General features: G+C 41.9%; 1 protein-coding gene across 5 annotated transcripts; it reads right to left on the bottom strand.

The window, feature by feature from the left end:
• Positions 1–100: 100 nt before the first annotated feature.
• On the bottom strand, positions 101–27803 carry kif20bb (kinesin family member 20Bb). Of its 5 annotated transcripts, none has more exons than XM_045209821.1 (28): positions 27722–27802; positions 27569–27617; positions 27364–27478; positions 27080–27169; positions 26654–26791; positions 26404–26542; positions 26001–26185; positions 25836–25890; positions 25479–25688; positions 25198–25381; positions 24967–25113; positions 24694–24856; positions 24316–24597; positions 19263–19402; positions 19042–19171; positions 18711–18915; positions 16864–16916; positions 16639–16758; positions 16331–16481; positions 15059–16216; positions 14834–14961; positions 14522–14689; positions 10253–10408; positions 9187–9375; positions 5684–5749; positions 5132–5267; positions 1839–1972; positions 101–740 (listed from the first exon to the last, which is right to left on the bottom strand). In XM_045209821.1, the coding sequence occupies exons 3-28, from the start codon at positions 27472–27474 to the stop codon at positions 657–659; spliced, it is 4722 nt and encodes a 1573-aa protein (XP_045065756.1). In that variant the 5' UTR covers positions 27475–27478; positions 27569–27617; positions 27722–27802; the 3' UTR covers positions 101–656. The 5 variants fall into 5 exon arrangements, with proteins under 5 accessions (XP_045065756.1, XP_045065757.1, XP_045065755.1 ...); XM_045209822.1 differs by having other exon boundaries at positions 27606–27617; positions 27722–27800; XM_045209820.1 differs by lacking the exon at positions 27569–27617 and having other exon boundaries at positions 27722–27803.
• Between the last annotated feature and the right edge of the window lie 53 nt (positions 27804–27856).

Genomic DNA, 27856 nt, shown 5'->3' with positions numbered 1-27856 from the left:
AGCCAAGGTTTTCTTGAGACAAATCACATCTATGTATACTGTAGGCTCTTATGAATTCTCATTAATGCATTTTCTATTGTTTACAAAAAACAGCCAGGCATTGCAGAGAACAAAAAGCATTTAATCATCAGAGACATGTTTTCAATGACAACGCCAATGACGTAGCTAAACACTGGCGAATGTCCCATTAATTGCCCACCTGAGACTGAACCCGACTGGCTGTGAGTGGGACCTGTCAGGGGCCCACCACAGAGAGAGGGGGTGAGAGATTAGATTATTTACTCTACTCAGATGACAACCACCCCTGACAGCTGCCATTAAAATATATGACATTACACACTTTTGGCCACATTCGAGCAGGACAAAACAATACTCTATCCTCCAATGTGTCCCTTGTCTACTGCTCTCCAAACACGGGCTGCGTCTCCAATGTACATTTACAAAACTGTTTGGTACTTTCCAAGTTCTCTATAGTGTGTACACTATTTTCAATTTAAAAAAGAATCTCTGAGAAAGTTTTTCAAACATAATGGAATAGAATGAGAAACAAAATATGAAAATATTCACATATGTACATGGCTAGTTTTCTAACACAAAATAGTTATTAAATCAAGTAAGCAATACCAACTCTCGGCCACTGTTGACTAAGTTTGGAGTCATTTCCTTGCGGTTCTTGATCTAAGCTGCCTCTTGATAATGAGATGGTCGCTTTCTTTCTCATCTTGATCAAGACCAATGATCTGCAACATAACAAAACAATGCAATATTAGCTTGCACCAGTGGTTTGTTAGTACCACCTAAATAGATAAAGATTTTACACAATCTCAGTCTCTTTTTGTATTGTTATTTTCTAAAGCAAACCATCCAAGTCCCACCAAGCTCTAAGTAGAAATTACATTTCACCCCAGGAGAGGAATTTCCTTGTTTTTCCATATAGCATTATTTAGTGTGAAATTTGCAGTAACTACAAAATACAAGTAAAAACCAAGGCAAACACCTTGGCTTTGGTCCACCATGTTTTGACTGCAGTTACCAGCTCTGCCATACAAAGGCAAAGAAAAATGGCTTTAAAGTTTATTTGCTTTCCAGACAAATATGTTGTAGGTAGACAAGTGATTATACACTGATGTATTATCTTATTATGAAGTCATTTTTTATGCATATCAACCATGACCACTAAGTCAAATAAATGACCATACAAGTCAAACAGAAATACAACAAGAAAGATGGATAAACACATTTAGATTATACTTTAAAAAATATTTGACTGTGCAGTACAAACATTCTGCGTGATAAAATAGTCCTTACCTTATGGCGAAAAAATGCTTGAGGGTTACTACAACATTCAAAACATGAAGACATAACTACATAAAACCATTAAATGCAGTTGGAATGTAATTAGAACTCTCAAACAGTTTCCATCAAACAAAAAAATAACAATAAAGTTGGATAAACACATTTAGAGATTGTTGATACTGCGCTTTGCCTTTGTTTAAGGTCATACAAAGGCACAGTGCAGCATCTGCATTTTAGGGGTCATAGGTTAAATCAGTGGTCATGGTTGATTTGCATAAAAATGACTTCATAATAAGATAAGTGATAATCCACTGATGTATTATCACTTGTCTACCTACAACATATTTGGCTGGCTAGCAAAAAAACTTTAAAGCCAATTTTCTCAGTTTCACAGTTGGCACAGTTACCGCGTTTTGCCTTTGCAGGGAAGCATACTCTACCCTTTTTTAAATCGGCTTCCTGAGGAGAACTTTCCAAGGCTTTCGAACAGAACATAAGAAGCCTGGGCTTCTGAGGCCAAGTTCCACCCAGTTGCCACTCACCGGATGAGATGGGATGTCCAGAGGAGAGGAGATGTCTGTCTTGTAGAGTTTCCTCTTGGTCCTCTTCGGTTTCACTGCTTTGGCTTTCTCTCGCTCGGTAGATCTTCCACTTACAATCCCCAGAATTGTCTTAGCTATGGACAGACATGTAGTTATATACACACACACACACACACACACACACACACACAGAGAGAGCCTTCGGAAAGTATTCAGACCCCTTGACTTTTTCCACTTTGTTACGTTACAGCCTTATTCTAAAAATTGATATATATATATATATATTTTTTTATCCTCAGCAATCTACACACAATACCCCATAATGACAAAGCGAAAACAGGTTTTTAGAAGTTTTAGCAAATAAAAAAAATTACTATAAATAAACCTTATTTACATAAGTGTTCAGACCATTTGCTATGAGAATAGAAATTGAGCTCAGGTGCATCCTGTTTCCATTGATCATCCTTGAGATGTTTCTACAACTTGATTGGAGTCCACCTGTGGTCAATTCAATTAATTGGACATGATTTGGAAAGGCACACACCTGTCTATATAAGGTCCCACAGTTGACAGTGCATGTCAGAGCAAAAACCAAGCAGAGGTCGAAGGTCCCCAAGAACACAGTGGCCTCCATCATTCTTAAATGGAAGAAGTTTGGAACCACCAAGACTCTTCCTAGAGCTGGCCGCCTGGCCAAACTGAGCAATCGGGGGAGAAGGGCCTTGGTAAGGGAGGTGAACAAGAACCCGATCACTCTGACAGAGCTCTAGAGTTCCTCTGTAGAGATGTTAGAACCTTCCAGAAAGACAACCATCTCTGCAGCACTCCACCAATCAAGCCTTTATGGTAGAGTGGCCAGACGGACGCCACTCCTCAGTAAAAGGCGCATGACAGCCCGCTTGGAGTTTGCCAAAAGGCACCTAAAGACTAAGACGATGAGAAAAAAGATTCTCTGGTCTGACGAAACCAAGATCGAACTCTTTGGCCTGAATGCTAAGCGTCACGTCTGGAGGAAACCTGGCACCATCCGGTGAAGCATGGTGGTGGCAGCATCATGCCGTGGGGATGTTTTTCAGCGGCAGGGACTGGGAGACTAGTCAGGATCAAGGAAAAGATTAACAGAGCAAAGTACAGAGAGATCCTTGATGAAAACCTGCTCCATAGCGGTCAGGACCTCAGACTGGGGTGACGGTTCACCTTCCAACAGGACAACGACCCTAAGCACACAGCCAAGACAATGCAGGAGTGGCTTCGGGACAAGTCTCTGAATGTCCTTGAGTAGCCCAGCCAGAGCCCGGACTTTAACCCAATCGAACATCTCTGGAGAGACCTGAAAATAGCTGTGCAGCAACACTCCCCGTCCAACCTGACAGAGCTTGAGAGGATCTGCAGAGAAGAATGGGAGAAAGTCCCCAAATACAGTTGTGCCAAGCTTGTAGCGTCATACCCAAGAAGACTCGAGGCTGTAATCGCTGCCAATGGTGTTTCAACAAAGTACTGAGGAAAGGGTCTGAATACTTATGTAAATGTGATAGTTCCGTTTTTTATTTTTTATAAATTAGCAAAAATGTCTACAAACCTGTTTTTGATTTGTCATTATGGGCTGTTGTTTGTAGATTGATGAGGGGGAAAAAACAATTTAATCAATTTTAGAATATGGCTGTAGCCCAATAGTACCAGTCAAAAAAGTTTGGACACCTACTCATTGAAGGTTTTTTTGTTATTTATACTATTTTATACATTTTAGAGTAATAGTGAAGACCTCAAAACTATGAAATAACACATATGGAATCATGTAGTAACCAAAAAAAAGTTAAACTAATCAAAATATATATATTTTTTGAGATTCTTCAAAGTAGCCACCCTTTGCCTTGATGACAGCTTTGCACACCCTTGGCATTCTCTCAACCAGCTTCACCTGGAATGCTTTTCCAACAGTCTCGAAGGAGTTCCCACTTGTTGGCCGTTTTCCTTCACTCTGCAGTCCAACTCATCCCAAACCATCTCAATTGGGTTGAGGTCTGGTTATTGTGGAGGCCAGGTAATCTGATGCAGCACTCCATCTCTCTCTTTCTTGGTCAAATAGCCTTTAAAAAAGCCTGGAAGTGTGTTGGGTCATTGTCCTGTTGAAAAACAAATGATAGTCCCACTAAGCCCAAACTAGGGATGGCGTATCACTGCAGAATGCAGTGGTAGCCATGCTGGTTAAGTGTGCCTTGAATTCTAAATAAATCACTGACAGTGTCACCAGCAAAGCACCCCCACACCACCTCCTCCATGCTTCACGGTGGGAACCACACATGCAGAGATCATCCGTTCACCTACTCTGCGTCTCACAAAGACACGGCGGTTGGAACAAAACATCTCAAATTTGGACTCATCAGACCAAAGGACAGATTTCCACCGGTCTAATGCCCATTGCAGGTGTTTCTTGGCCCAAGCAAGTCGTCTTCTTATTGGTGTTCTTTAGTAGTGGTTTCTTTGCAGCATTTCGACCATGTAGGCCTGATTCACACAGTCTCTTCTGAACAGTTGATGTTGAGATGTGTCTGTTACTTGTACTCTGAAGCATTTATTTGGGCTGCAATTTCTGAGGCTGGTAACTCTAATGAACTTATCCTCTGCAGCAGAGGTAAATCTGGGTCTTCCTTTCCTGTGGCAGTCCTCATGAGAGCCAGTTTCATCATAGCACTTGATGGTTTTTGCGACTGCACTTGAAGAAACTTAAAAAGTTATTGAAAATGTTCCGTATTGACTGACTTTCATGTCTTAAAGTAATGGACTGTTGTTTCTCTTTGCTTATTTGAGCGGTTCTTGCCATAATATGGACTTGGCCTTTTACCAAATAGGACTATCTTCTGTATACCCCCCGCTACCTTGTCACAACACAACTGATTGGCTCAAACGCATTAAGGAAAGAAATTCCACAAATTAACTTTTAACAAGGCACACCTGTTAATTGAAATGCATTCCAGGTGACTACCTCATGAAGCTGGTTGAGATAATGCCAAGAGTGTGCAAAGCTGTCGTCAAGGCAAAGGGTGGCTACTTTGAAGAATCTCAAATATAAAATATATTTTATTTGTTTAACACTTTTTTGGTAACTAAATGATTCCATATGTGTTATTTCATAGTTTTGATGTCTTCACTATTATTCTAAAATAGTATAAATAAAGAAAAACCCTTGAATGAGTAGGTGTCAAAACTTTTGACTGATATATAGATATATGCTGAATGTCTGATGTGTGCAGAACATTGACATCAGTAAAGGAGAAAAGCAAAGTCTTGCTAACCTTTACTCCCGAGCAGAGTTGGGGAACTCTGGGTGAAGTCTCCAATCTTCTGGAGGGTTCCATCGTATTTGCCTTTCAGACTTGCTGGTGTCTGTTGCTTCTTCTGGTCTGTTTTTATACCGAGCACTGTCGGCGACTGTTGACATGACATATACACTACCGGTCAAAAGTTTTAGAACACCTAATCATTCAAGGTTTTTTCTTCATTTTGACTATTTTCTACATTGTAGAATAACTATGAAATAACACATATGGAATCATGTAGTAACCAAAAAAGTGTACAAAGCTGTCATCAAGGCTAAAGGTCGCTATTTGAAAAATCTCAAATATATTTTGATTTGTTTAACACTTTTTTTGGTTACTAAATGATTCCATATGTGTTATTTCATAGTTTTGATGTCTTCACTATTATTCTACAATGTAGAAAATAGTAAAAATAGAAAAATCCTTGAATGAGTAGGTGTTCTAAAACTTTTGACCGGTAGTATATACACAGGATAAGCTGAACTAGTGACATTAAAATAGGTTTATAAGTCTAGATTCTCTTCTCACCTGCATGTTCACTCTGTTGTTCCCCCTCAACTTTATATTCTTTTTGTTCTCACTTTCCACAGGGTCCTGAGGCACAGAGAGAACATTTTAGGATTAGTGACACACGCACACACGTTCTGTGTTGTATTACAACGAAGGGATCAATTCTTCAGGACATCAAGTCAAAATGGTGCCCCCCTTCATCTGCTATATGTATAGCATAATTGGGATCTAATTTCAAAAGGGATCTGGTTAAATCTGTTATCACTTTTTCCAAAAAAACTAATAAAAGCAACCAGGACCTTAATACTGTTCAATCTGGCATCAGTCTGAAATGTGAAGGGACTGAAGGGATTGTGGCTGTAGTTTCAGGTTCCCACAACTGTTTATAAGCCTCTTATCTGTTGACATTGCTCTTGTTCCTTTGGCATAGGTATGTTAGTGATAGCCAAATGGTGGGTTGATTTAGCAAGATACTACAATAAGAATGTTTGGAAAGCTTCTCTTAAAAAGAGTGGTGGACTGAACTTCAACTCAAAGCCACTATCTATACAATTCAGCTTCTGTAGGGGTGTTATTATTGTTCACTCTGACCATAATCCTGCTGAACAGAGAGAAGGGTTGCTTTGAGGTAGTTTGTTAGTGCAGTGCAGAGAAAGAGGACAGACGTTGTGTTTATAGTGGTCTATCTGCGGCTTGGTCTCTGGAAGGGCTGGGTAATATCCGGTCTGTTTGTTGAGATGTTTTCTCACCCCTCCACCTCTTACTCAATCTCTCACACAAGCATTAAAATCAAAATCAAAATCAAATGCAAGGCAACCCAGTGTCACAGAACTGGCTCTCCATGTCTACATTTTGGAGGAAGTGTAATGAGATTGAATAGATACAGTTGAAGTCGGAAGTTTACATACACCTTAGCCAAATACATTTAAACTCAGTTTTTCACAATTCCTGACATTTAATCCTAGTAAAAATTCCCCTGTCTTAGGTCAGTTGGAATCACCACTTTATTTTAAGAATGTGAAATGTCAGAATAATAGCAGAGAGAATGATTTATTTCAGCTTTTATTTATTTCATCACATTCCCAGTGGGTCAGAAGTTTACATACACTCAATTAATATTTGGTAGCATTGCCTTTACATTGTTTAACTTGGGTCAAACGTTTCGGGTAGTCTTCCACAAGCTTCCCACAATAAGTTGGGTGAATTTTGGCCCATTCCTCATGACAGAGCTGGTGTAACGGAGTCAGGTTTGTAGGCCTCCTTGCTCGCACATGCTTTTTCAGTTCTGCCCACAAATCTTCTATAGGATTGAGGTCAGGGCTTTGTGATGGCTACTCCAATACCTTGACTTTGTTGTCCTTAAGCCATTTTGCCACAACTTTGGAAGTATGCTTGGGGTCATTGTCCATTTGGAAGACCCATTTGCGACCAAGCTTTAACTTCCTGACTGATGTCTTGAGATGTTGCTTCAATATATCCACAATTTTCCTTCCTCATGATGCCATCTATTTTGTGAAGTGCACCAGTCCCTCCTGCAGCAAAGCACCCCCACAGCATGATGCTGCCACCCCGTGTTTCACGGTTGGGATGGTGTTCTTCAGCTTGCAAGCGTCCCCCTTTTTCCTCCAAACATAACGATGGTCATTATGGCCAAACAGTTCTATTTTTGGACATTTCTCCAAAAACTACGATCTTTGTCCCCATGTGCAGTTGCAAACCGTAGTCTGGCTTTATGGTGGTTTTGGAGCAGTGGCTTCTTCCTTGTTGAGCGGACTTTCAAGTTATATCGATATAGGACTCGTTTTACTGTGGATATAGATACTTTTGTACCTGTTTCCTCCAGCATCTTCACAAGGTCCTTTGCTGTTGTTCTGGGATTGATTTGCACTTTTCGCACCAAGGTACGTTCATCTCTAGGAGACAGAACGCGTCTCCTTCCTGAGCGGTATGACAGCTGCGTGGTCCCATGGTGTTTATACTTGCGTACTATTGTTTGTACAGATGAACATGGTACCTTCAGGCATTTGGAAATTGCTCCCAAGGATGAACCAGACTTGTGGAGGTCTACACATTTTTTTCTGAGGCCTTGGTTGATTTCTTTTGATTTTCCCATGATGTCAAGCAAAGAGGCACTGAGTTTGAAGGTAGGCCTTGAAATACATCCACAGGTACACCTCCAATTGACTCAAATAATGTCAATTAGCCTATCAGAAGCTTCTAAAGCCATGACATCATTTTTTGGAATTTTCCAAGCTGTTTAAAGGCACAGTCAACTTAGTGTATGTAAACTTCTGACCCACTGGAATTGTGATACAGTGAATTATAAGTGAAATAATCTGTCTGTAAACAATTGTTGGAAAAAGTACTTGTGTCATGCACAAAGTAGATGTCCTAACCGACTTGCCAAAACTATAGTTTGTTAACAAGAAATGTGTGGAGTGGTTGAAAAACTAGTTTTAATGACTCCAACCTAAGTGTATGTAAACTTCCGACTTCAACTGTACTTGAATAATGCAACACGGAATGTAGAAATGTTGAAAATGTTAATTACGGTTCGCAAAACAAAAATGTTCATTACAGGCTAGAACACTTCACAATGCAAGAAGATACAGGTAGCTTCCAGCGTTGTAGGCTAACTTTCCTTGCTAGCTTACAGCTGAAGCTAACATCAATTCACTACCCTAGTACCTTGTTTGTGATAATATGCAAACCATAAAGCAAAATATTGCTCATTTCAAAGCTGAATGTCACTAAAAACTGTATTAATTCACGTCATCTTCCCCGCCTGCCTTTCGTCTCTCCCAGTCATTATCTTCGCTCGAGCCTCAAACTGAGTGTGTGTGTGAGAGAATGAAGGCATGGGTCTTAGTGAGAGCGCACACTTTTATAAAAGAAGAGATTGCTTCTTCTATGCAACTGTTGTTGATCAGTACAATAGAATACGTCGCAAGTGGAAGGGAAATATTGTTTTTCATCTGTAGGCCCATGAAAAATCAGTCAAAACAAGCTCAATAACTCAATACATGCACACACTCCTGTTGAATATGCATTCACCGCTATTGTGAACAGGCCTATGCTTCATCTTGATTTACCCAGTTCATCAATAGACTAGAGCTTTACCAGTCAAATAAATGATTACCATAATGTTGGTATGTAGTTGGATTGGTAAAAAACAAAGTCAAATTGATTGTATAATTGATTCATTAATGCATACATTCAAAAATCAGACATTTTAAATGTAAATGTAATGATATTGAACTCAAAAGATCTGTCTGGATGATGTGCCATTCTGTGACTTCGGCTAATACACCTTTTTCCCCCGTGGTATCGTTTTGGTATCCAGTATTGTGATACTAAACCTGGTATCGGTATCAAAGTCAAAATTCTGGTATCATGACAACAATTGCACCTATCTGGTGTATGTGACAATAAAACAATTATTATTTAAAATGTTATGGTTTTCAGTCAAATGTCTTCTGGACCTATCTGTTATCCTATCACACACACACTTTGAACTGTACCTTCTCCATCTCGTTGCTCTTCCTCTTCTTGGCTGAACGGGGGATTTTGATGGTCACAGACTTGTTCTCTCCCTGCCTCCGGACGTTCAGTTTGTTGGAGTGCAGAGGGGTGAACTGGATCTCCAGCTCCGGTTTGGGGAAGCGACGCTCTTGCCTGCCATCTGTGGACACCTCTGAGGAGTCCAGTACCTGCCCAGACAGACAGGCCAACATTATACACACAGGCATAAACACACACACACAACACTATTTATTATCTGATTCATCAAATATGAATGTTTCTTTACACCCATGTTGAAATGAATCCATCCCTGATTTTGTGGCTGAAATCGCAAAAAAATGACAAGAATAGTCAAACATAAGAAGCAGCTATACAGAACAAAAATATAAATGCAACATGTTAAGTGTTGGTCCCATGTTTCATGAGCTGAAATAAAAGATCTTAAAAATTTTCCATACACCTATTTCTCTCAGATTTTGTGCACAAATGTGTTTACATCCCTGTTAGTGAGCATTTATCCTTTGCCAAGATAATTCAAGTTGAGGGAGTGTGCATTTGGCATGCTGACTGTAGGAATGTACACCAGAGCTGTTGCCAGAGAATTGAATGTTCATTTCTCTACATAAGTCGCCTCAAACGTCGTTTTAGAGAATTTGGCAGTACGACCAACCGGCCTCACAACCGCAGACCACGTGTAACCACACCAGCCCAAGACCTCCACATCTGGCTTCTTCACCTGCGGGACCATCTGAGACCAGCCACCAGGACAGCTGATGAAACTGAGGAGCATTTCTGTCTGTAATCAAGCCCTTTTGTGGGAAAAAAACTCATTCTGATTGGCTGGGCAGGGACGCAGCCATGGGTGGGCATAGGCCCACCCACTGGGGAGCCAGACCCACCCATGGCTGCGCCCCTGCCCAGTCATGTGAAATCCATTGAGTAGGGCCTAATGAATTTATTTCAATTTACTGATTTCCTTACATGAACTGTAAAATCAGTAAAATCGTTTAAATTGCTGCGTTTATATTTTTGTTCAGTATAAATGATTATCTGATCTATACTGACCTCTTGTGTTTGGAAATTGGAGTGGTCGTGGAGCTCCCTGAGCTTGCGCTCTTTCTTTGCGTTTCTCTCCTGGAGATTCTGTATCTTTAATTTGAGGTCCTCAACAACAGAGCCACTCTCCTCTTCTTTCTCGGAGGGCTGTTTTGACAATTGCGCCTGGAAAACAGACATTAGCATAAAAGGCAGACAATCCTTACGGTGAGAAATACTGTCAATTGCTGTGTGAAGTGCACCCGCTTTCCCTGCAACTACAGTTGAAGTCGGAAGTTTACATACACCTTAGCCAAATACATTTAAACTCAGTTTTTCACAAATCCTGACATTTAACCCTAGTAAAAATTCCCTGTCTTAGATCAGTTAGGATCACCACTTTATTTTAAGAATGTGAAATGTCAGAATAATAGCAGAGAGAATGATTTATTTCAGCTTTTATTTCTTTCATCACATTCCCAGTGGGTCAGAAGTTTACATACATTCAATTAGTATTTGGTAGCATTGCCTTTAATTGTTTAACTTGGGTCAAACGTTTCAGGTAGCCTTCCACAAGCTTCCCACAATAAGTTGGGTGAATTTTGGCCCATTCCTCCTGACAGAGCTGGTGTAACGGAGTCAGGTTTGTAGGCCTCCTTGCTCGCACACGCTTTTTCAGTTCTGCCCACAAATTGTCTATAGGATTGAGGTCAGGGCTTTGTGATGGCCACTCCAATACCTTGACTTTGTTGTCCTTAAGCAATTTTGCCACAACGTTGGAAGTATGCTTGGGGTCATTGTCCATTTGGAAGACCCATTTGCGACCAAGCTTTAACTTCCTGACTGATGTCTTGAGATGTTGCTTCAATATATCCACATAATTTTCCTTCCTCATGATGCCATCTAATTTGTGAAGTGCACCAGTCCCTCCTGCAGCAAAGCACCCCCACAGCATGATGCTGCCACCCCCGTGCTTCACGGTTGGGATGGTTTTCTTCAGCTTGCAAGCTACCCCCTGACGATGGTCATTGTGGCCAAACAGTTCTATTTTTGTTTCATCAGACCAGAGGGCATTTCTCCAAAAAGTACGATCTTTGTCCCCATGTGCAGTTGCAAACTGTAGTCTGGCTTTTTTATGGCGGTTTTGGCGCAGTGGCTTCTTCCTTGCTGAGCGGCCTTTCAGGTTATATCGATATAGGACTCGTTTTACTGTGGATATAGACACTTTTGTACCTGTTTCCTCCAGCATCTTCACAAGGTCCTTTGCTGTTGTTCTGGGATTGATTTGTACTTCTCGCACCAAAGTACGTTCATCTCTAGGAGACAGAACACGTCTCCTTCCTGAGCGGTATGACGGCTGCGTGGTCCCATGGTGTTTATACTGGCATACTATTGTTTGTACAGATGAACGTGGTACCTATAGGCGTTTGAAAACTGCTCCCAAGCATGAACCAGACTTGTGGAGGTCAACTTGTGGAGGTCAACAATTTTTTGGCTGATTTATTTTGATTTTCCCACGATGTCAAGCAAAGAGGCACAGTTTGAAGGTAGGCCTTGAAATACATCCACAGGTACACCTCCAATTGACTCAAATGATGTCAATTAGCCTATCAAAAGCTTCTAAAGCCATAACATTTTCTGGAATGTTCCAAGCTGTTTAAAGGCACAGTCAACTTAGTGTATCTAAACTTCTGACCCACTGGAATTGTGATACAGTGAATTATAAACACTTGTTGGAAAATGACTTGTGTCATGCAAAGTAGATGTCCTAACCGACTTGCCAAAAGTATAGTTTGTTAACAATACATTTGTGGAGTGGTTAAAAAACGAGTTAATGACTCCAACCTAAGTGTATGTATGTAAACTTCCGACTTCAACTGTACATACATATCATTTAGTTGGAAAGAAGTGATAATATATAGGCTGATAACTTCTCTTCAATACATCAGATATATGGATCAAATTTTTTTTTTAACCTTTATTTAACCAGGTAAGCCAGTTGAGAACAAGTTCTCATTTACAACTGCGACCTGGCCAAGATAAAGCAAAGCAGTGCGATAAAAACAACAGAGTTACATATGGGGTAAACAAAACATAAAGTCAAAAATACAACAGAAAATATATATACAGTGTGTGCGAATGTAGCAAGTTATGGAGGTAAGGCAATAAATAGGCCATAGTGCAAAATAGTTACAATTTCGTATTAACACTGGAATGATAGATGTGCAAGAGATGATGTGCAAATAGAGATACTGGGGTGCAACATAAACAACAATATGGGGATGAGGTAGTTGGGTGGGCTAATTTCAGAATGGCTGTGTACAGGTGCAGTGATCAGTAAGCTGCTCTGACAACTGACGCTTAAAGTTAGTGAGGGAGATAAGTGTCTCCAGCTTCAGAGATTTTTGCAATTTGTTCCAGTCATTGGCAGCAGAGAACTGGAAGGAATTGCGGCCAAAGGAGGTGTTGGCTTTGGGGATGACCAGTGAGATATACCTGCTGGAGCGCAGACTACGGGTGAGTGTTGCTATGGTGACCAGTGAGCTAAGATAAGACGGGGATTTGCCTAGCAGTGATTTATAGATGGCCTGGAGCCAGTGGGTTTGGCGACGAATATGTAGTGAGGGCCAGCCAACGAGAGCGTACAGGTCACAATGGTGGGTAGTATATGGGGCTTTGGTGACAAAACGGATGGCACTGTGATAGACTACATCCAATTTGCTGAGTAGAGTTTGAGGCTATTTTGTAAATGACATCGCCGAATTATTTTTTTATTTTTTATTTTTTTTATTTCACCTTTATTTAACCAGGTAAACCAGTTGAGAACAAGTTCTCATTTACAACTGCGACCTGGCCAAGATAAAGCAAAGCAGTGCGATAAAAACAACAACAGAGTTACATATGGGGTAAAACAAAACAAAGTCAAAAATACAACAGAAATACATATATATACAGTGTGTGCAAATGTAGCAAGTTATGGAGGTAAGGCAATAAATAGGCTATAGTGCAAAATAATTACAATTAGTATTAACACTGGAATGATAGATGTGCAAGAGATGATGTGCAAATAGAGATACTGGGGTACAAATGAGCAAAATAAATAACAATATAGGGATGAGGTAGTTGGGCGGGCTAATTTCAGATGGGCTGTGTACAGGTGCAGTGATCGGTAAGGTGCTCTGACAACTGATGCTTAAAGTTAGTGAGGGAGATAAGTGTCTCCAGCTTCAGAGATTTTTACAATTTGTTCCAGTCATTGGCAGCAGAGAACTGGAAGGAATTGCGGCCAAAGGAGGTGTTGGCTTTGGGGATGACCAGTGAGATATACCTGCTGGAGCGCAGACTACGGGTGGGTGTTGCTATGGTGACCAATGAGCTAAGATAAGGCGGGGATTTGCCTAGCAGTGATTTATAGATGGCCTGGAGCCAGTGGGTTTGGCGACAAATATGTAGTGAGGACCAGCCAACAAGAGCGTACAGGTCACAGTGGTGGGTATTATATGGGGCTTTGGAGACAAAACGGATGGCACTGTGATAGACTACATCCAATTTGCTGAGTAGAGTGTTGGAGGCTATTTTGTAAATGACATCGCCCAAGTCAAGGATCGGTAGGATAGTCAGTTTTACGAGGGCATGTTTGGCAGCATGAGTGAAGGAGACTTTGTTGCGAAATAGGAAGCCGATTCTAGATCTAACTTTTGATTGGAGATGCTTAATGTGAGTCTGGAAGGAGAGTTTACAGTCTAACCAGACACCTAGGTATTTGTAGTTGTCCACATACTCTAGGTCAGACCCGCTGAGAGTAGTGATTCTAGTCTAGTCGGGTGCAAGCAGCGTTCGGTTGAAGAGCATGCATTTAATTTTACTAGTGTTTAAGAGCAGTTGGAGGCTACGGAAGGAGTGTTGTATGGCGTTGAAGCTCGTTTGGAGGTTTGTTAACACAGTGTTCAATCCAATGAAGGGCCAGATGTATACAAAATGGTGTCGTCCGCATAGAGGTGGATCCGAGCGTCACCAGCAGCAAGAACGACATCATTGATATACACAGAGTTAATGCTATTAGAAATTATGTGCTCCTCAGAGATAAAACGAGAGGTAAAAAGTTAGCAATATCCCACTAAATTAAGCAGAAATTAGGGATTAGGTCACAGAAACCCTATTCTGAACGTCATTCATCAACTTCCTGCTGCACACTCACTACCTACGCACTTTGAAACTCCATTAATTACTTCCTCTCATTCAGAGACGCCATTAAGCCCAGCAGTTCTAATGTGTTTATTAAATCAGAGTCAGTATTACCTCTACAGTCTGCAGCGTGCTACGGCAGAGCTCCTCTGAACACTCCCTCATCAACTCTGGAGCCGGGCACCGACTCTCTTCATGCTCTGGCCCTTTGGGTCTCTTCATCAGAATGGCCCTCTCTTCAAGCCACTTCTGCTTCTCCATCTCATTCTGCTCATTAACCAGCTAGGAGGACATCAAAAGGAATGATTACTTCCCTCACCACACGTGCGTACACCGTCCCGTCTCAAACAGAACCTTAAATTGCTAGAGTTTCAGAGGGACGTTGAGAATGAATGTGAGCATCTTTGATCAAACGGCAGCTCTTACCTTCAAGCTCTCTTCAGTCCGCTGACATTCCTGCTTCACATTCTCGCCAGGACAGTTGTTGAGGACATGAGAGAACTTTGCACTGTTCGTGTTTTTTGGTAGGCAGCAGTCCTTCAAACTCGTCAGCTCTGAAATCCAAAATTGAGACAGTGCCAATTCCCCAAAAAAATCTGAATGAAGACTTGCTTAAAAAAACAAAACTGATTTAAGCGTGTGACCACTCACCTTCACTTAAAGCCTCAATCTCTTTTTCCTTAGCCTCCAGAATCTGATCTTGTTCTGTTTGTGTCCTCTCCTGCTCTGTCAGAGCAAGACGCATGTCTTCAATCACCTTCTCCTTGGACTTATTGCTATGACTTTCCTCCACCTGGGCCAGTTTCTGTTGAGCCTCCTCTAGTCTTGCTTGCAGAGCTTCGCACTGGGCCTCCCTCTCAGCCAGTTGCTTCTCCAACTCCACAACCCTCTCAGAGCTGCCTCCAGAGGCCTGCACCTGAACCTCCAGGTCCACGATTTGCTCCTTCAGGTGACCTGCCATTTTTTCAAGGTCAGAGTAACTCTTCGTAATTTCATTGTAAGCCCCTTTCTCTAATTCGTAGCCCTGTAGGTTGAATTGGGCCTCTGACCGCTGTGTCTCTAACTCATGTCTCAGCTGGCTGCAGAGTTCCTCCCGTCCAGAGAGCTGCTCTTTGACCTGATTGAGCTCCTGCTCCAGGACATCTATCCACTGGCTCTTCTGGAGCAACTTCTCCACCACGCACTCACACTCCCTTTTCATTGCATCTATGGTGTCATGGAACTTGGAGTTGTTGCTCTGCACAGAAGAGACCTTCAGTTCCTCCGCTTCCTTCCGGAGTCGTTCAGTTTCCAAAGTCAAGGATTCAATGGTTTTGGATTTTTCGTTGGATTCGTCTTCGAGCCCCTTCAGGAGTACTCTGGCTGCTTCTAGCTCCTCTAAAAGCTTGGCGGACCTCTCAGTCTGTTCGATAAGTTCTGTTTGGAGAGTTTTCACAGAAGACTCCACTTTCTGTGATGTCTGCTGGAGCTGGAAGATGCCACTGACCAGTGCTTTGTTGTCTTTGGAGAGCATGGCTGTCTCCTTCCTCTCTTTTTCCAGCGAGGCCATCACAGCTTCACAGTCATCTGTCTGCTCCTCCAAATCATCGGTGAGCTTCTGTACGGTCTGTTCGAACGAAACCCTCTCGCGTTTGAGCTCATCGGCATTTTCGTTCTTTCTTTTTATCTCTCCTTTGACCGTCTCCAACTTCTGAACCATCGCCTCGTGTTCTTCTTTTAACTGCAAAATCGTCAAGTCTTTTTGATGACATTCAGCCTGGAGTTTCTCCAACTCATCTGCTCGAATGATACGCTCATCCTCAAGACTCCCTGGAGAGAGAGGAGCTGGTCAGACAGACACAGAACTCTAAAAGTAAATGGAAACATAAGGACCAATATCCCCGATACAAGATGTAACTCTTTTCATCTTTTTTTTATGACTACCTTTCTTCAGGGCAGGCTGATCATCAAGGTCTTCCAGGACATCAGCATGGCGGTTCCTGCCCTCCTCAGCACTGGGACCGTCCCGGCTCATACACTTACAATTCTGTTTCAAGCTCAGAATCTCCTCCTTGATTGAGTCAACCAAGGCCTTCTGTTGACAAAAACAGTGAAAGGGAATGCATATTATCATAGAGGTTATGTGATGATTAATACTAAATACACTTGGACAGATTACAAAGCGCCCCCATATGCGCAATTAATGCAGGTGCAAGTATGAAATCATTAGTTCAAGCAAGTAATTTACTTACATCCCTAGTTGCAGCCTCACTATTCTGGTCCATTGCTTCCTGCAGCTTGGTTATCACATCATCTTTCTCATGGCAGATTTCCATTAAGGCCTCAAACTTCCGTGTCTGAGATTCCAAATTCTGCATAAAACCAAAATATGGAGAACCATCAACTCTAACACAAACTTTGATTCAGTGTTCAGATGCAACAAAACACATCAGATATCAATATCAAGCCAGGCTTACCTCCTTCGCATCCTCTAGCTGCCCAAACAATTGTTTCAATTCCATGCTCATTTCTGTAAACCGAGAGAAAACACACTTAAAGGGATGCTTGGGAGTTTTGGCAATAAGGCCCTTTATCTACACTGCATTCGGAAAGTATTCAGACACCTTGACTTTTCCACATTTTGTTACGTTACAACCTCAATCTAAAATTGATTAAAATGTTTTTCTTATCAATCTACACACAATACCCCATTATGACAAAGCAAAAAGGTTTTTTAGAAATGTTAGCAAATTTATTATAAATAAAAAACGGAAATATTACATTTACATACATATTATTTTCCTCAGTACTTTGTTGAAGCACCTTTGTTACAGCATGTAAGTCTTCTTAGGTATGACGCTACAAGCTTGGCACACCTGTATTTGGAGAGTTTCTCATTCATCTCTGCAGATCTTCTCAAGCTCTGTCAGGTTGGATGGGGAGCGTTGCTGCACAGCTATTTTCAGGTCTCTCCAGAGATGTTCGATCGGGTTAAAGTCCGGGCTCTGGCTGGGCCACTCAAGGACATTCAGAGACTTGTCCCGAAGCCACTCCTGCGTTGTCTTGGCTGTGTGCTTAGGGTCGTTTTCCTGTTGGTGCCAGGTTTCCTCCAGACGTGACGCTTGGCATTCAGGCCAAATAGTTCAATCTTGGTTTCATCAGACTAGAGAATCTTGTTTCTCATGGTCTGAGAGTCTTTAGGTGCCTTTTGGCAAACTCCAAGCGGGCTGTCATGTGCCGTTTACTGAGGAGTGGCTTCCGTCTGGCCACTACCAATAAGGCCTGAATGGTGGAGTGCTGCAGAGATGGTTGTCCTTCTGGAAGGTTCTCCCATCTCCACAGAGGAACTCTAGAAGTCTGTCAGAGTGACCATCGGGTTCTTGGTCACCTCCCTGGCCAAAGCCCTTCTCCCCTGATTGCTCAGTTTGGCCGGGCGGCCAGCTCTAGGAAGAGTCTTGGTGGGTCCAAACTTCTTACATTTAAGAATGATGGAGGCCACTGTGTTCTTGTGGACCTTCAATGCTGCAGACATTTTTTGGTACCCTTCCCCAGATCTGTGCCTCAACACAATCCTGTCTCGGAGCTCTACGGACAATTCCTTCGACCTCATGTCTTAGTTTTTGCTCTGACATGCACTGTCAACTGTGGGACCTTATATAGACAGGTGTGTGCCTTTCCAAATCATGTCCAATCAATAGAGATTTTACCACAGGTGGACTCCAATCAAGTTGTAGAAACATCTCCAGGATGATGAATGGAAACAGGATGCACCGGAGCAAAATGTTGGGTCTCATAGCAAAGGGTCTGAATACTTATGGAAATAAGGTATTTCTGTTTTTATTTTAATAAGTGCAAAAATTTCGAACAACCTGTTTTCATATCATCATTACGGGGTATTGTGTGTAGATTGCTGAGGAAAATTTTTTATTTAATCCATTGTAGAATAAGGCTGTAACGTAACAAAATGTGGACAAAGTCAAGGGGTCTGAATACTTTCCCGAATTTACTGTACTTCTCCAGATGCAGATGAACTCGTGGATTTAAAAAAAGTATGTCTCTGTCCAGTATGAAGGAAGCATGCTAGCAGATACCCATAGACTTCTAGTCATTGCACTAACGCTAGTTAGCATTGGCTCGCAAAACTACCTAACTTCCTTCATACTGGACACAGAGACATAAAAATGGAATCCACAAGTTCATCTGACTCTGGGGAAATAGATAAAGGGCCTCATTGCTAAAATCCCGAAGTATCCCTTTAAGCTAAATCCTGAATATTTAGCAGACATGGCCAAATCACAGTAGTTCAGACATACTATACACACACCATTGGTTTTGAGTTTGAGTTGCTGCTGGGTCTTGAGGAGCTCCTCTGATAAGTCGTCCACTTGCTTCCTCAGGCTGGCTACAGTGCCAGGAGACTCAGGCAGGTCCACCAGACAGGTCTGTGCAGTCTCCGCATCCCTCCTGATTCTAGCCAGGTCGTCTCGCATAGCTTCAATGATCCCATCCAAGAGCTCTACCTTATCCTCCTGTGATGGAAAACAAAGATATCAGAACTCAACTCATTAAACAAGGACAGGTAAAGATATTAGTGGTGAAGTTGTATTTTCTGCATGATCTGATATTATGACCTGTGATCTGAATAAGACTGTTACCTTTGTCATTTCCTCGTCACCGGTGACACTTGCACACTCGCTGACACTTTTGCTGACTAAATTCTTCAGGATCTCCAACCTCTTCTCCGCTCTGTCCTCGATGATCTCCCTCTCTTTGGCAAGACGCTCACTGCATGACAGAAGCATTGTTCAGTCAATGCATCTACAGACAATGGCCAAGATTGACAGATCTTTTAAAAAGAGCGAAATAGACGACTTACTTGTAATCACTTTCCATTTTGGAGAATAGCTCCATGAACTCAATGGTGACCTCTTCACGGATATGAGACTCCAAAGCCAATTTCTCAGCTTCCTCCTTCAGAAGCTTCTCCCTCAGTTCCTCCACCAGAGCAAACTGGCCCTAAAATACACAAGGCAGCAGCTACTCTTCCTGTGGTCCAGCAACATTAAGGCAGTTATATACACAATTTAAGATTTTACATGACAATTGCATTTCATAACACTTTTCACAACATATTAAGTGTGTTCCCTCAGGCCACTACTCTACTACCACATATTTACAATACAAAATCCATGTGTACATGCATGTAGTGTGTGTGTCTAATGTGTATGTATATACGTGTGTCTGTGCCTGTGTGTGTCTCTTCACAGTCCCCGCTGTTCCATAAGGTGTATTTGTATCTTTTATATTAATCTGATTATACTGCTTGCATCAGTTACCTGATGTGGAATAGAGTTTCATGTAGCCATGGCTCTACGTAGTACTGTCCGCCTCCCATAGTCTGTTTTTGACTTGGGGTTTGTGAAGACCACATGACTGAACAGTAGTCCAGGTGTGACAAGATTAGGTAATGTAGGACCTGCCTTGTTGATAGTGTTGTTAGAAAGGCAGTGCAGCGCTTTATTATGGACAGACTTCTCCCCATCTTAGCTACTGTTGTATCAACATGTTTTGACCACGACAGATTACAATCCAGGCAGTTTAGTCACCTCAACTTGCTCAATTTCCACATTATTTATTACAAGATTTAGGGTTTAGTGAATGATTTGTCCCAAATACAATGCTTTTAGTTTTTGAAATATTTAGGACTAACTTATTCCTTGCCACCCATTCTGAAACTAACTGCAGCTCTTCGTTAAGTGTTGCAGTGACTCCACTCGCTGTAGTAGCTGACGTGTATAGTGTTGAGTCATCCGCATACAGACACACTGGCTTAGTAAAGATTGAAAAAAGTAAAGGGGCCTATACAACTGCCCTGGGGAATTCCTGATTCTATCTGAATTATGTTGGAGAGGCTTCCATTAAAGAACACAGGCAACTCTTTATCAACAATATAGCAGGGGGATGTAAAACCATAACACATACGTTTTTTTAGCAGCTGACTATGATCGATAATGTCAAAAGCAGCACTGAAGTCTAACAAAACAGCTCCCACAATATTTGTATCAATTTCTCTCAGCCAATCAGTCATTTGTGTAAGTGCTGTGCATGTTGAATGTCCTTCTCTAGGACAAGTGTGCTGAAAGTCTGTTGTCAATTTGTTTACAGTAAAATAGCATTGAATCTGGTCAAACACAATTTTCTCCAAAAGTTTATTAAGGGTTGGTAACAGGCTGATTGGTCAGCTATTTGAGCCAGTAAAGGGGGCTTTACTATTCTTAGGTAGTGCAATGACTTTTGCTTCCCTCCAGGCCTGAGGGCACACACTTTCTAGTAGGCTTAGATTGAAGATATGGCAAATAGGAGGGGCAATAATCGCCCGCTATTATCTTCAGTAATTTTCCATCCAAGTTGTCAGACCCCGGTGGCTTGTCATTGTTGACAACAATACTTTTCACCTCTTCCACACTCACTTTACGGAATTCAAAATGACAATGCTTGTCTTCCATAATTTGATCAGTTCTACTTGGATGTGTAGTGTCAGCGTTTGTTACTGGCATGTCATGCCTAAGTTTGCTAATCTTGCCAATGAAAATATCATTAAAGTAATTGGCAATATCAGTGGGTTTTGTGATGAATCAGCCATCTGATTCAATGAATGATGGCGCTGAGTTTGCCTTTTTGCCTAACATTTAATTTAAGGTGCTCCAAAGCTTTTTTTTATATACTACACTGCTCAAAAAAATTAAATGGAACACTTAAACAACACATTCTAGATCTGAATGAATGAAATAATCTTATTAAAATACTTTTTTCTTTACATAGTTGAATGTGCTGACAACAAAATCACACAAAAATTATCAATGGAAATCAAATTGATCAACCCATGGAGGTCTGGATTTGGAGTCACCCTCAAAATTAAAGTGGAAAACCACACTACAGGCTGATCCAACTTTGATGTAATGTCCTTAAAACAAGTCAAAATTAGGCTCAGTAGTGTGTGTGGGCTCCACGTGCCTGTATGACCTCCCTACAACGCCTGGGCATGCTCCTGATGAGGTGGCGGATGGTCTCCTGAGGGATCTCCTCCCAGACCTGGACTAAAGCATCCGCCAACTCCTGGACAGTCTGTGGTGCAACGTGGCATTGGTGGATGGAGCGAGACATGATGTCCCAGATGTGCTCAATTGAATTCAGGTCTGGGGAACGGGCGGGCCAGTCCATAGCATCAATGCCTTCCTCTTGCAGGAACTGCTGACACACTCCAGCCACATGAGGTCTAGCATTGTCTTGCATTAGGAGGAACCCAGGGCCAACCGCACCAGCAAATGGTCTCACAAGGGGTCTGAGGATCTCATCTCAGTACCTAATGGCAGTCAGGCTACCTCTGGCGAGCACATAGAGGGCTGTGCGGCCCCCCAAAGAAATGCCACCCCACACCATGACTGACCCACCGCCAAACCGGTCATGCTGGAGGATGTTGCAGGCAGCAGAACGTTCTCCACGGCATCTCCAGACTGTCACATGTGCTCAGTTTGAACCTGCTTTCATCTGTGAAGAGCACAGGGCGCCAGTGGCGAATTTGCCAATCTTGGTGTTCTCTGGCAAATGCCAAACGTCCTGCACGGTGTTGGGCTGTAAACACAACCCCCACCTGTGGACGTCGGGTCCTCATACCACCCTCATGGAGTCTGTTTCTGACCGTTTGAGCAGACACATGCACATTTGTGGGCTGCTGGAGGTCATTTTGCAGGGCTCTGGCAGTGCTCATCCTGCTCCTCCTTGCACAAAGGCAGAGGTAGCGGTCCTGCTGCTGGGTTGTTGCCCTCCTACGGCCTCCTCCACGTCTCCTGATGTACTGGCCTGTCTCCTGGTAGCGCCTCCATGCTCTGGACACTACGCTGGACAGACACAGCAAACCTTCCTGCCACAGCTCGCATTGATGTGCCATCCTGGATGAGCTGCACTACCTGAGCCACTTGTGTGGGTTGTAGACTCCGTCTCATGCTACCACTAGAGTGAAAGCACCGCCAGCATTCAAAAGTGACCAAAACACCAGCCAGGAAGCATAGGAACTGAGAAGTGGTCTGTGGTCACCACCTGCAGAACCACTTCTTTATTGGGGGTGTCTTGCTAATTGCCTATAATTTCCACCTGTTGTCCATTCCATTTGCACAACAGCATGTGACATTTATTGTCAATCAATGTTGCTTCCTAAGTGGACAGTTTGATTTCACAGAAGTGTGATTGACTTGGAGTTACATTGTGTTGTTTAAGTGTTCCCTTTATTTTTTTGAGCAGTGTATAATTCATCTTTGTTTCATAGAATCATTTGTCAAATTTTTATTCCGTTTAGTCACGATTTCTCAATTTGCAGTACATTGCCAATCAGTTGTGCAGCCAGACTTATTTGCCATTACTTTTGACTTATCCCTCTCAACCATACACATTTCACTGAGATTTAACAGTCTTTACAGTCCTTTTTTTTTTTATGGGTGCATGCTTAATAGTAACTGGAATAAGCAATTTCATAAATGTATCAAGTGCAGTGTCTGGTTGCTCCTCATTACACACCACATATTCTTTATATCAACAACATATGAATCACTACAAAAACGTATTGTATGACCTCTATACACTATATTAGGCCCAGCCTTTGGAACTTTGGTTTTCCTAGATATGGCTACTATATTGAGATCACTACATCCGATGGATTTTGATACTTTAAAGCAAATTTTTGCAACATTAGTAAAGATGTGATCAATACATGTTGATGACTTCATTCCTGTGCTGTTTGTAACTTCCCTGGTAGGTTGACTGAACCTGGTTACAGTTTGAAGCTTTATCTTGGGTGGGCAGCTTGATGAAAGCCAGTCAATATTTAGGTCACCCAGAAAATACCTCTGTTGATATCACATACATTATCAAGCATTTCACACACTTTATTCAGATACTGACTGTTAGCACTTGGTGGTCTATAGCAGCTTCCCACGTGGTCCTCTGTAGCTCAGCTGGTAGAGCACGGCGCTTGTAACGCCAGGGTAGTGGGTTCGATCCCCGGGACCACCCATACACAAAAATGTATGCACACATGACTGTAAGTCGCTTTGGATAAAAGCATCTGCTAAATGGCATATTATTATTATATAAGAATGGGCTTTAGGTGAGGCAGATTAACCTGTAGCATACTACTTCAACAGTATTTAACATGAGATCCTCTCTAAGCTTTACCAGAATGTGGTTCTGAATATAAAACAGCAACACCTCCACCACTGGCATTTCTGTACTGTAGATGTTATAACCATGTACTGCTACCAATGTATCAAATGTATTATCTAAGTGAGTTTCAGAGATAGTCATAATCTGTTACTAGCAAGTTATTGATTTCATGAACCCTGTTTCTTAAGCTACACATGTTAACATGGGCTATTTTTAGCACTTTTCTGGGATGTTTGTTTTCATTGCTTTACTGGGAAGCTTAGTAGAAGTAGACATGCTCATGTTATTTATGTTAGTGCAGGGTCAGCTGCACACAGTGGACTTCTTACTAGGGCACACCGCCTCAGCGCTAACAATATAACTCTGGTTCATAGGCACATGATTACTGCATATAATAGCTGTAGCATAAACAGCAGAGGCATTCAGGGCAGTTAGAGGGACATAAATTAGGTTACTTACATTGTGTCTACCAACGCCCCTGGGATAATGTACATTTGCTGAAGTATTATGACAACTCAGCGACACAATGGTAGGGATTAACTGAGCTGGGCCATTGATAAGTCATTGTCTCAACGCAACCTTATAATGCTGTGAAAGGATCCAGGAACCCAAATTATTCAAGTGGATCCCATCCTCCTTATAAAAGGAGGATTTCGCACAGTCAGTGAAAAAGAACCAAACATATAAACATATTGAATATGAACAAAACCTACATTATTGAAGTCCTCAAGCGTCGTCTTGTCCTCTTCTCCCGCCTCCAGAATGGTCTCCTCTGCCATGCTCTCATCGCAACTTTCCTCTTCTTCATAATCATCCTCCTCTTCGTCATCCCCATCTTCCTGCACATCTTCTAGAGTTGTTTCCCAAGCCACCATGGAGCTCTCCCTCCTACTCCACAGGTTCTTGCGGCCAGCATTGTTGATGATGAGGGACACATCTCTGGCAGATCTCTTTGGAGCAATGGCAGGAACTGGTTTGATGTTGAGGACCACCACCTGAGAGGTTATAAAGAAACTAAATAAATGAGCAATTTGGTCACCTATATTACCAACCACAAGCTTACTTTTCCTTATAAAGCTCCACTGACTGACCTTTTGGGCGACTGCGGAGAACTTGAGGACGTTGAGCGTCTCGTCGTACATGGAGGCACACTGGTTGATGTTGACGATCATGCAGGCTTTCCCTCTACCACAGAAAAAACCCTGGAGGTAGTGTGTGAGCTTGCTCTCCCTGAAGGGCACATGTTGTTGGAACCTGGACAATATTTACATAGGATAAAAGCAGCATTATATTGGTTTGTTATAAACAAACGTGCAGTCAGTGTGTGTAAAATAATAAATCTGTATACAGGTTAAAATACTCACTTGGCTTGTTGGTTGAGCCTCAGAGCATTGATGCATTTGCCCAGAATGAGCAATGAGGTGTTAATATTGCCAGCCTCTTTTAGCTGCACTCCTTTATTCTGAGTCTTTGCACATCTCTCAGATCCAGCCAGATCACACAACGACAACCTTAGACATAACACACAACCATGAATTAAAACAAGACAATATAGAGAAAAGCAGGGGGAAAAATGTAATAACTTGGTCACTTACTCGCTAATTGTGTGGACTCTGGGTATACCAACATCTTCAATCCGCAAGACACGAATGGAAAATATGCTATGGCTTCGGCTTGAGACGTTGTTGAGCTTTGTGCAGGAGAAACTCTGGTTCTTCTTTCCAATCTTCAGGACTTTGTAAGCCTCCTCGGAATTATTTACTTGAACCCACTTTAAATCTACAAGAGAAACCATGTGTATGAGAATGTTTTGTATCAACTGCAATCCCATAGCATCTAGGCTAATTCATCACATATTCAATCAAAGTGACATTACCTTTCACAAAGGTGTTTCCTTTGATGTCTTGGGACAGCCGAAGGACGGTTCTCCTATGTGAGCCATTAGGAATGGGCTCCAGTAGGTCGTGGATATTCTCATTGTAGATTTCACAGAAGGAAACCCACACAGAGTATTTAGTGTGAGAGTCCACATCCAGACAGAAACTGTCTCCTTCCCCCTGATCACTGATGTTGCTCAAGGAGGAACCTGTCAATCAAACAACAAATCTTACACTGATTAAAAAAACAGTGTAACAATAAGATGTTTATATGGTGTCAAATATAGTTTCAAGAAACTCATAAAATACATAGCTACTGTACTTTGCATACTTAAGGCCTGCAACAAGTTTCTTACCCTCCAGTATTGTTGACCTGCAAGTGGAGCTCATCGTGCTTTTCAGAAAATCACTCTGAAGAAAACAAACAGCGGGAAAGAAAGTAGGATGAGACTAATTTACATTTCAGTAAGAAAGCAAAGCAGGGGGGGAATTGTGCGAGAGGTTTTATTGTTAAACCTCACCTCCTTTGACAGTCTCATGAGGTTTCGCTTATTAGTAGACTCTTCATCCTGCTGGTCCTTTGTGAGCCTAGTGAAGTCTCTGCATCGATGTGGTTTGATGTTGTTCTGTGCGTAGACCCTGCCCTCGATGCTGTTGAAGATCACGTTCAAAGACCTTGGAAGAATTCCACCATCACTCTCAGGGCCTGGAAGTAAAAATAGACAAAGGGTTAAAAATGCATGATGCCAAAAGTGTTTAACATGAACCCGTAGCTGTCACACAGTTGTTTTTATTGTGGTGAGCATCTGATATGAAACAGAGAAAGGTCAAATTTGTCTCCATATAAAACATTGTCGAAAATAACCCAACGTTAAAAATGTCAAATGTTAAATGCAAATTGAAACATGCTCAAATAATTCTGACCAAGGAATGTGAATGTCTTCCCGGCGTTGGTGACTCCATATGTGAAGACAATAGAATTCCCTCCTTCTAGAACATCTCTGACCAGACGTTTCACTGTGCCATCAAACATCTGCCTCTGTGTAGTGTCAGGGCCGTATACCTGGAGGGAGGGATAAAGAGTGTAGGAAAAATGGTCACGCTCCACACAATTTTTTTTGTAAAGCCAATCTTTACAAATAGCTACTAATTAAACAGCTGGAGAAGGCCTTACCTGAGAGAAATGAAATCTTTGGGCGGTCTGACTGACTGGTTTGTCACCGTCTGAGTGACTGGTTTGTCGTCTGGTTGATAAAGAGCTTCTAGGAGCCCTGAGTAAAACGGTGTCTGGTGGCTCCATGGACACACATTCCTGGATTTAAACAGAGGAAAAGGAGCATGTCAACAAATGCACTCTGATCAGCAAAGGACCACTGACTGACCATCCTGCCCCTTGCTACTGCGGTTAGTGTCTTGACACAGGTGTAATCCTACTGAGATTTTTCTAAATCATATTCATCTAATCCAAGGTTATTTTTCACTGGTTGTAATTACTGGAAATCATACAGACTGTAGCTTTACAGTATATCAAGGTCCTTTTGTGGCAGATCAATCATCATGATCCTCATCTCAGTGTCCTGTTTGCGTCATGGGAACATACCTGAGATTCACCACCTTCATTCTCTACTGTGGTAAAGGGACGTATCCTGAGGTAGACCCGCAGATGCTCTTTCTCAAATAATACACAATCCTGTAGGGAGAGAAAATATACAGCCTTTCTTGGGGGATTTTGTGATAAAAAAAAAAAAAAAGAAAAGTAATTACTAAATCTAGCTAGTTATATAGCTAATAACATTAAAACATCCGATAACAAAAATCCCCTAGTTAGCTAGCTTGTCACATCAAAAAACACCCCAATACAGTACAAAGTTCACAAAATCAAACCTGTGGCAGAACAGATGGAATTGCAGAAAAATCTGCAAACAAGTCCTTTCTCAAATCATCAACAACAATAGGCCCCACTCTCTCTGGTTTCTTGTCCAAACACGTATCCATCACTCTAAAAAAAGACAGACATTTCACATTGTTTATAATGATGTCCTTTACTCTTTAGCTAGCCTACAATAAATTAGCCAAGGGCAAGGCTAACCGTTATGTTAGCTAGGCTAGCTAGCCAGCTACGTTACCGTTCTGTCTCGCTGGAAAGAGAGAAGAGCAAACACGTTGGCACAGACAGAGTAAAAAAGTTATACATCCATCTTTTGTATACTGATAAAAACGTTTAACTACTATAATAACTCACGTTTTGTGTGTTTTTAATCATCGAAACATTGACGTAGCTAGCTACATTCCTCTCCATTCGTTTTTGAACAAGCTGGCCGCGGTCTTATTTTCAAACTGGACCAATCAGAGAACTTGTTATAGCCAACAACCTATG

Source organism: Coregonus clupeaformis, chromosome 31, assembly GCF_020615455.1.
Source record: "Coregonus clupeaformis isolate EN_2021a chromosome 31, ASM2061545v1, whole genome shotgun sequence".
Lineage (NCBI taxonomy): Eukaryota > Metazoa > Chordata > Actinopteri > Salmoniformes > Salmonidae > Coregonus > Coregonus clupeaformis.
This window is presented reverse-complemented; position numbering and strand designations above follow the sequence as displayed.

Excerpts from the sequence above, each read along its gene's own strand:
- kif20bb (XM_045209819.1), bottom strand. The coding sequence starts at position 27,673 with ATGTATAACTTTTTTACTCTGTCTGTGCCAACGTGTTTGCTCTTCTCT. Across the intron at positions 16,917-18,710 it reads ACTCAAACTCAAAACCAATG|AAATGAGCATGGAATTGAAA; the intron begins GTGTGTGTATAG and ends CTCGGTTTACAG. Across the intron at positions 10,409-14,521 it reads GCACGCTGCAGACTGTAGAG|GCGCAATTGTCAAAACAGCC; the intron begins GTAATACTGACT and ends TCTGTTTTCCAG.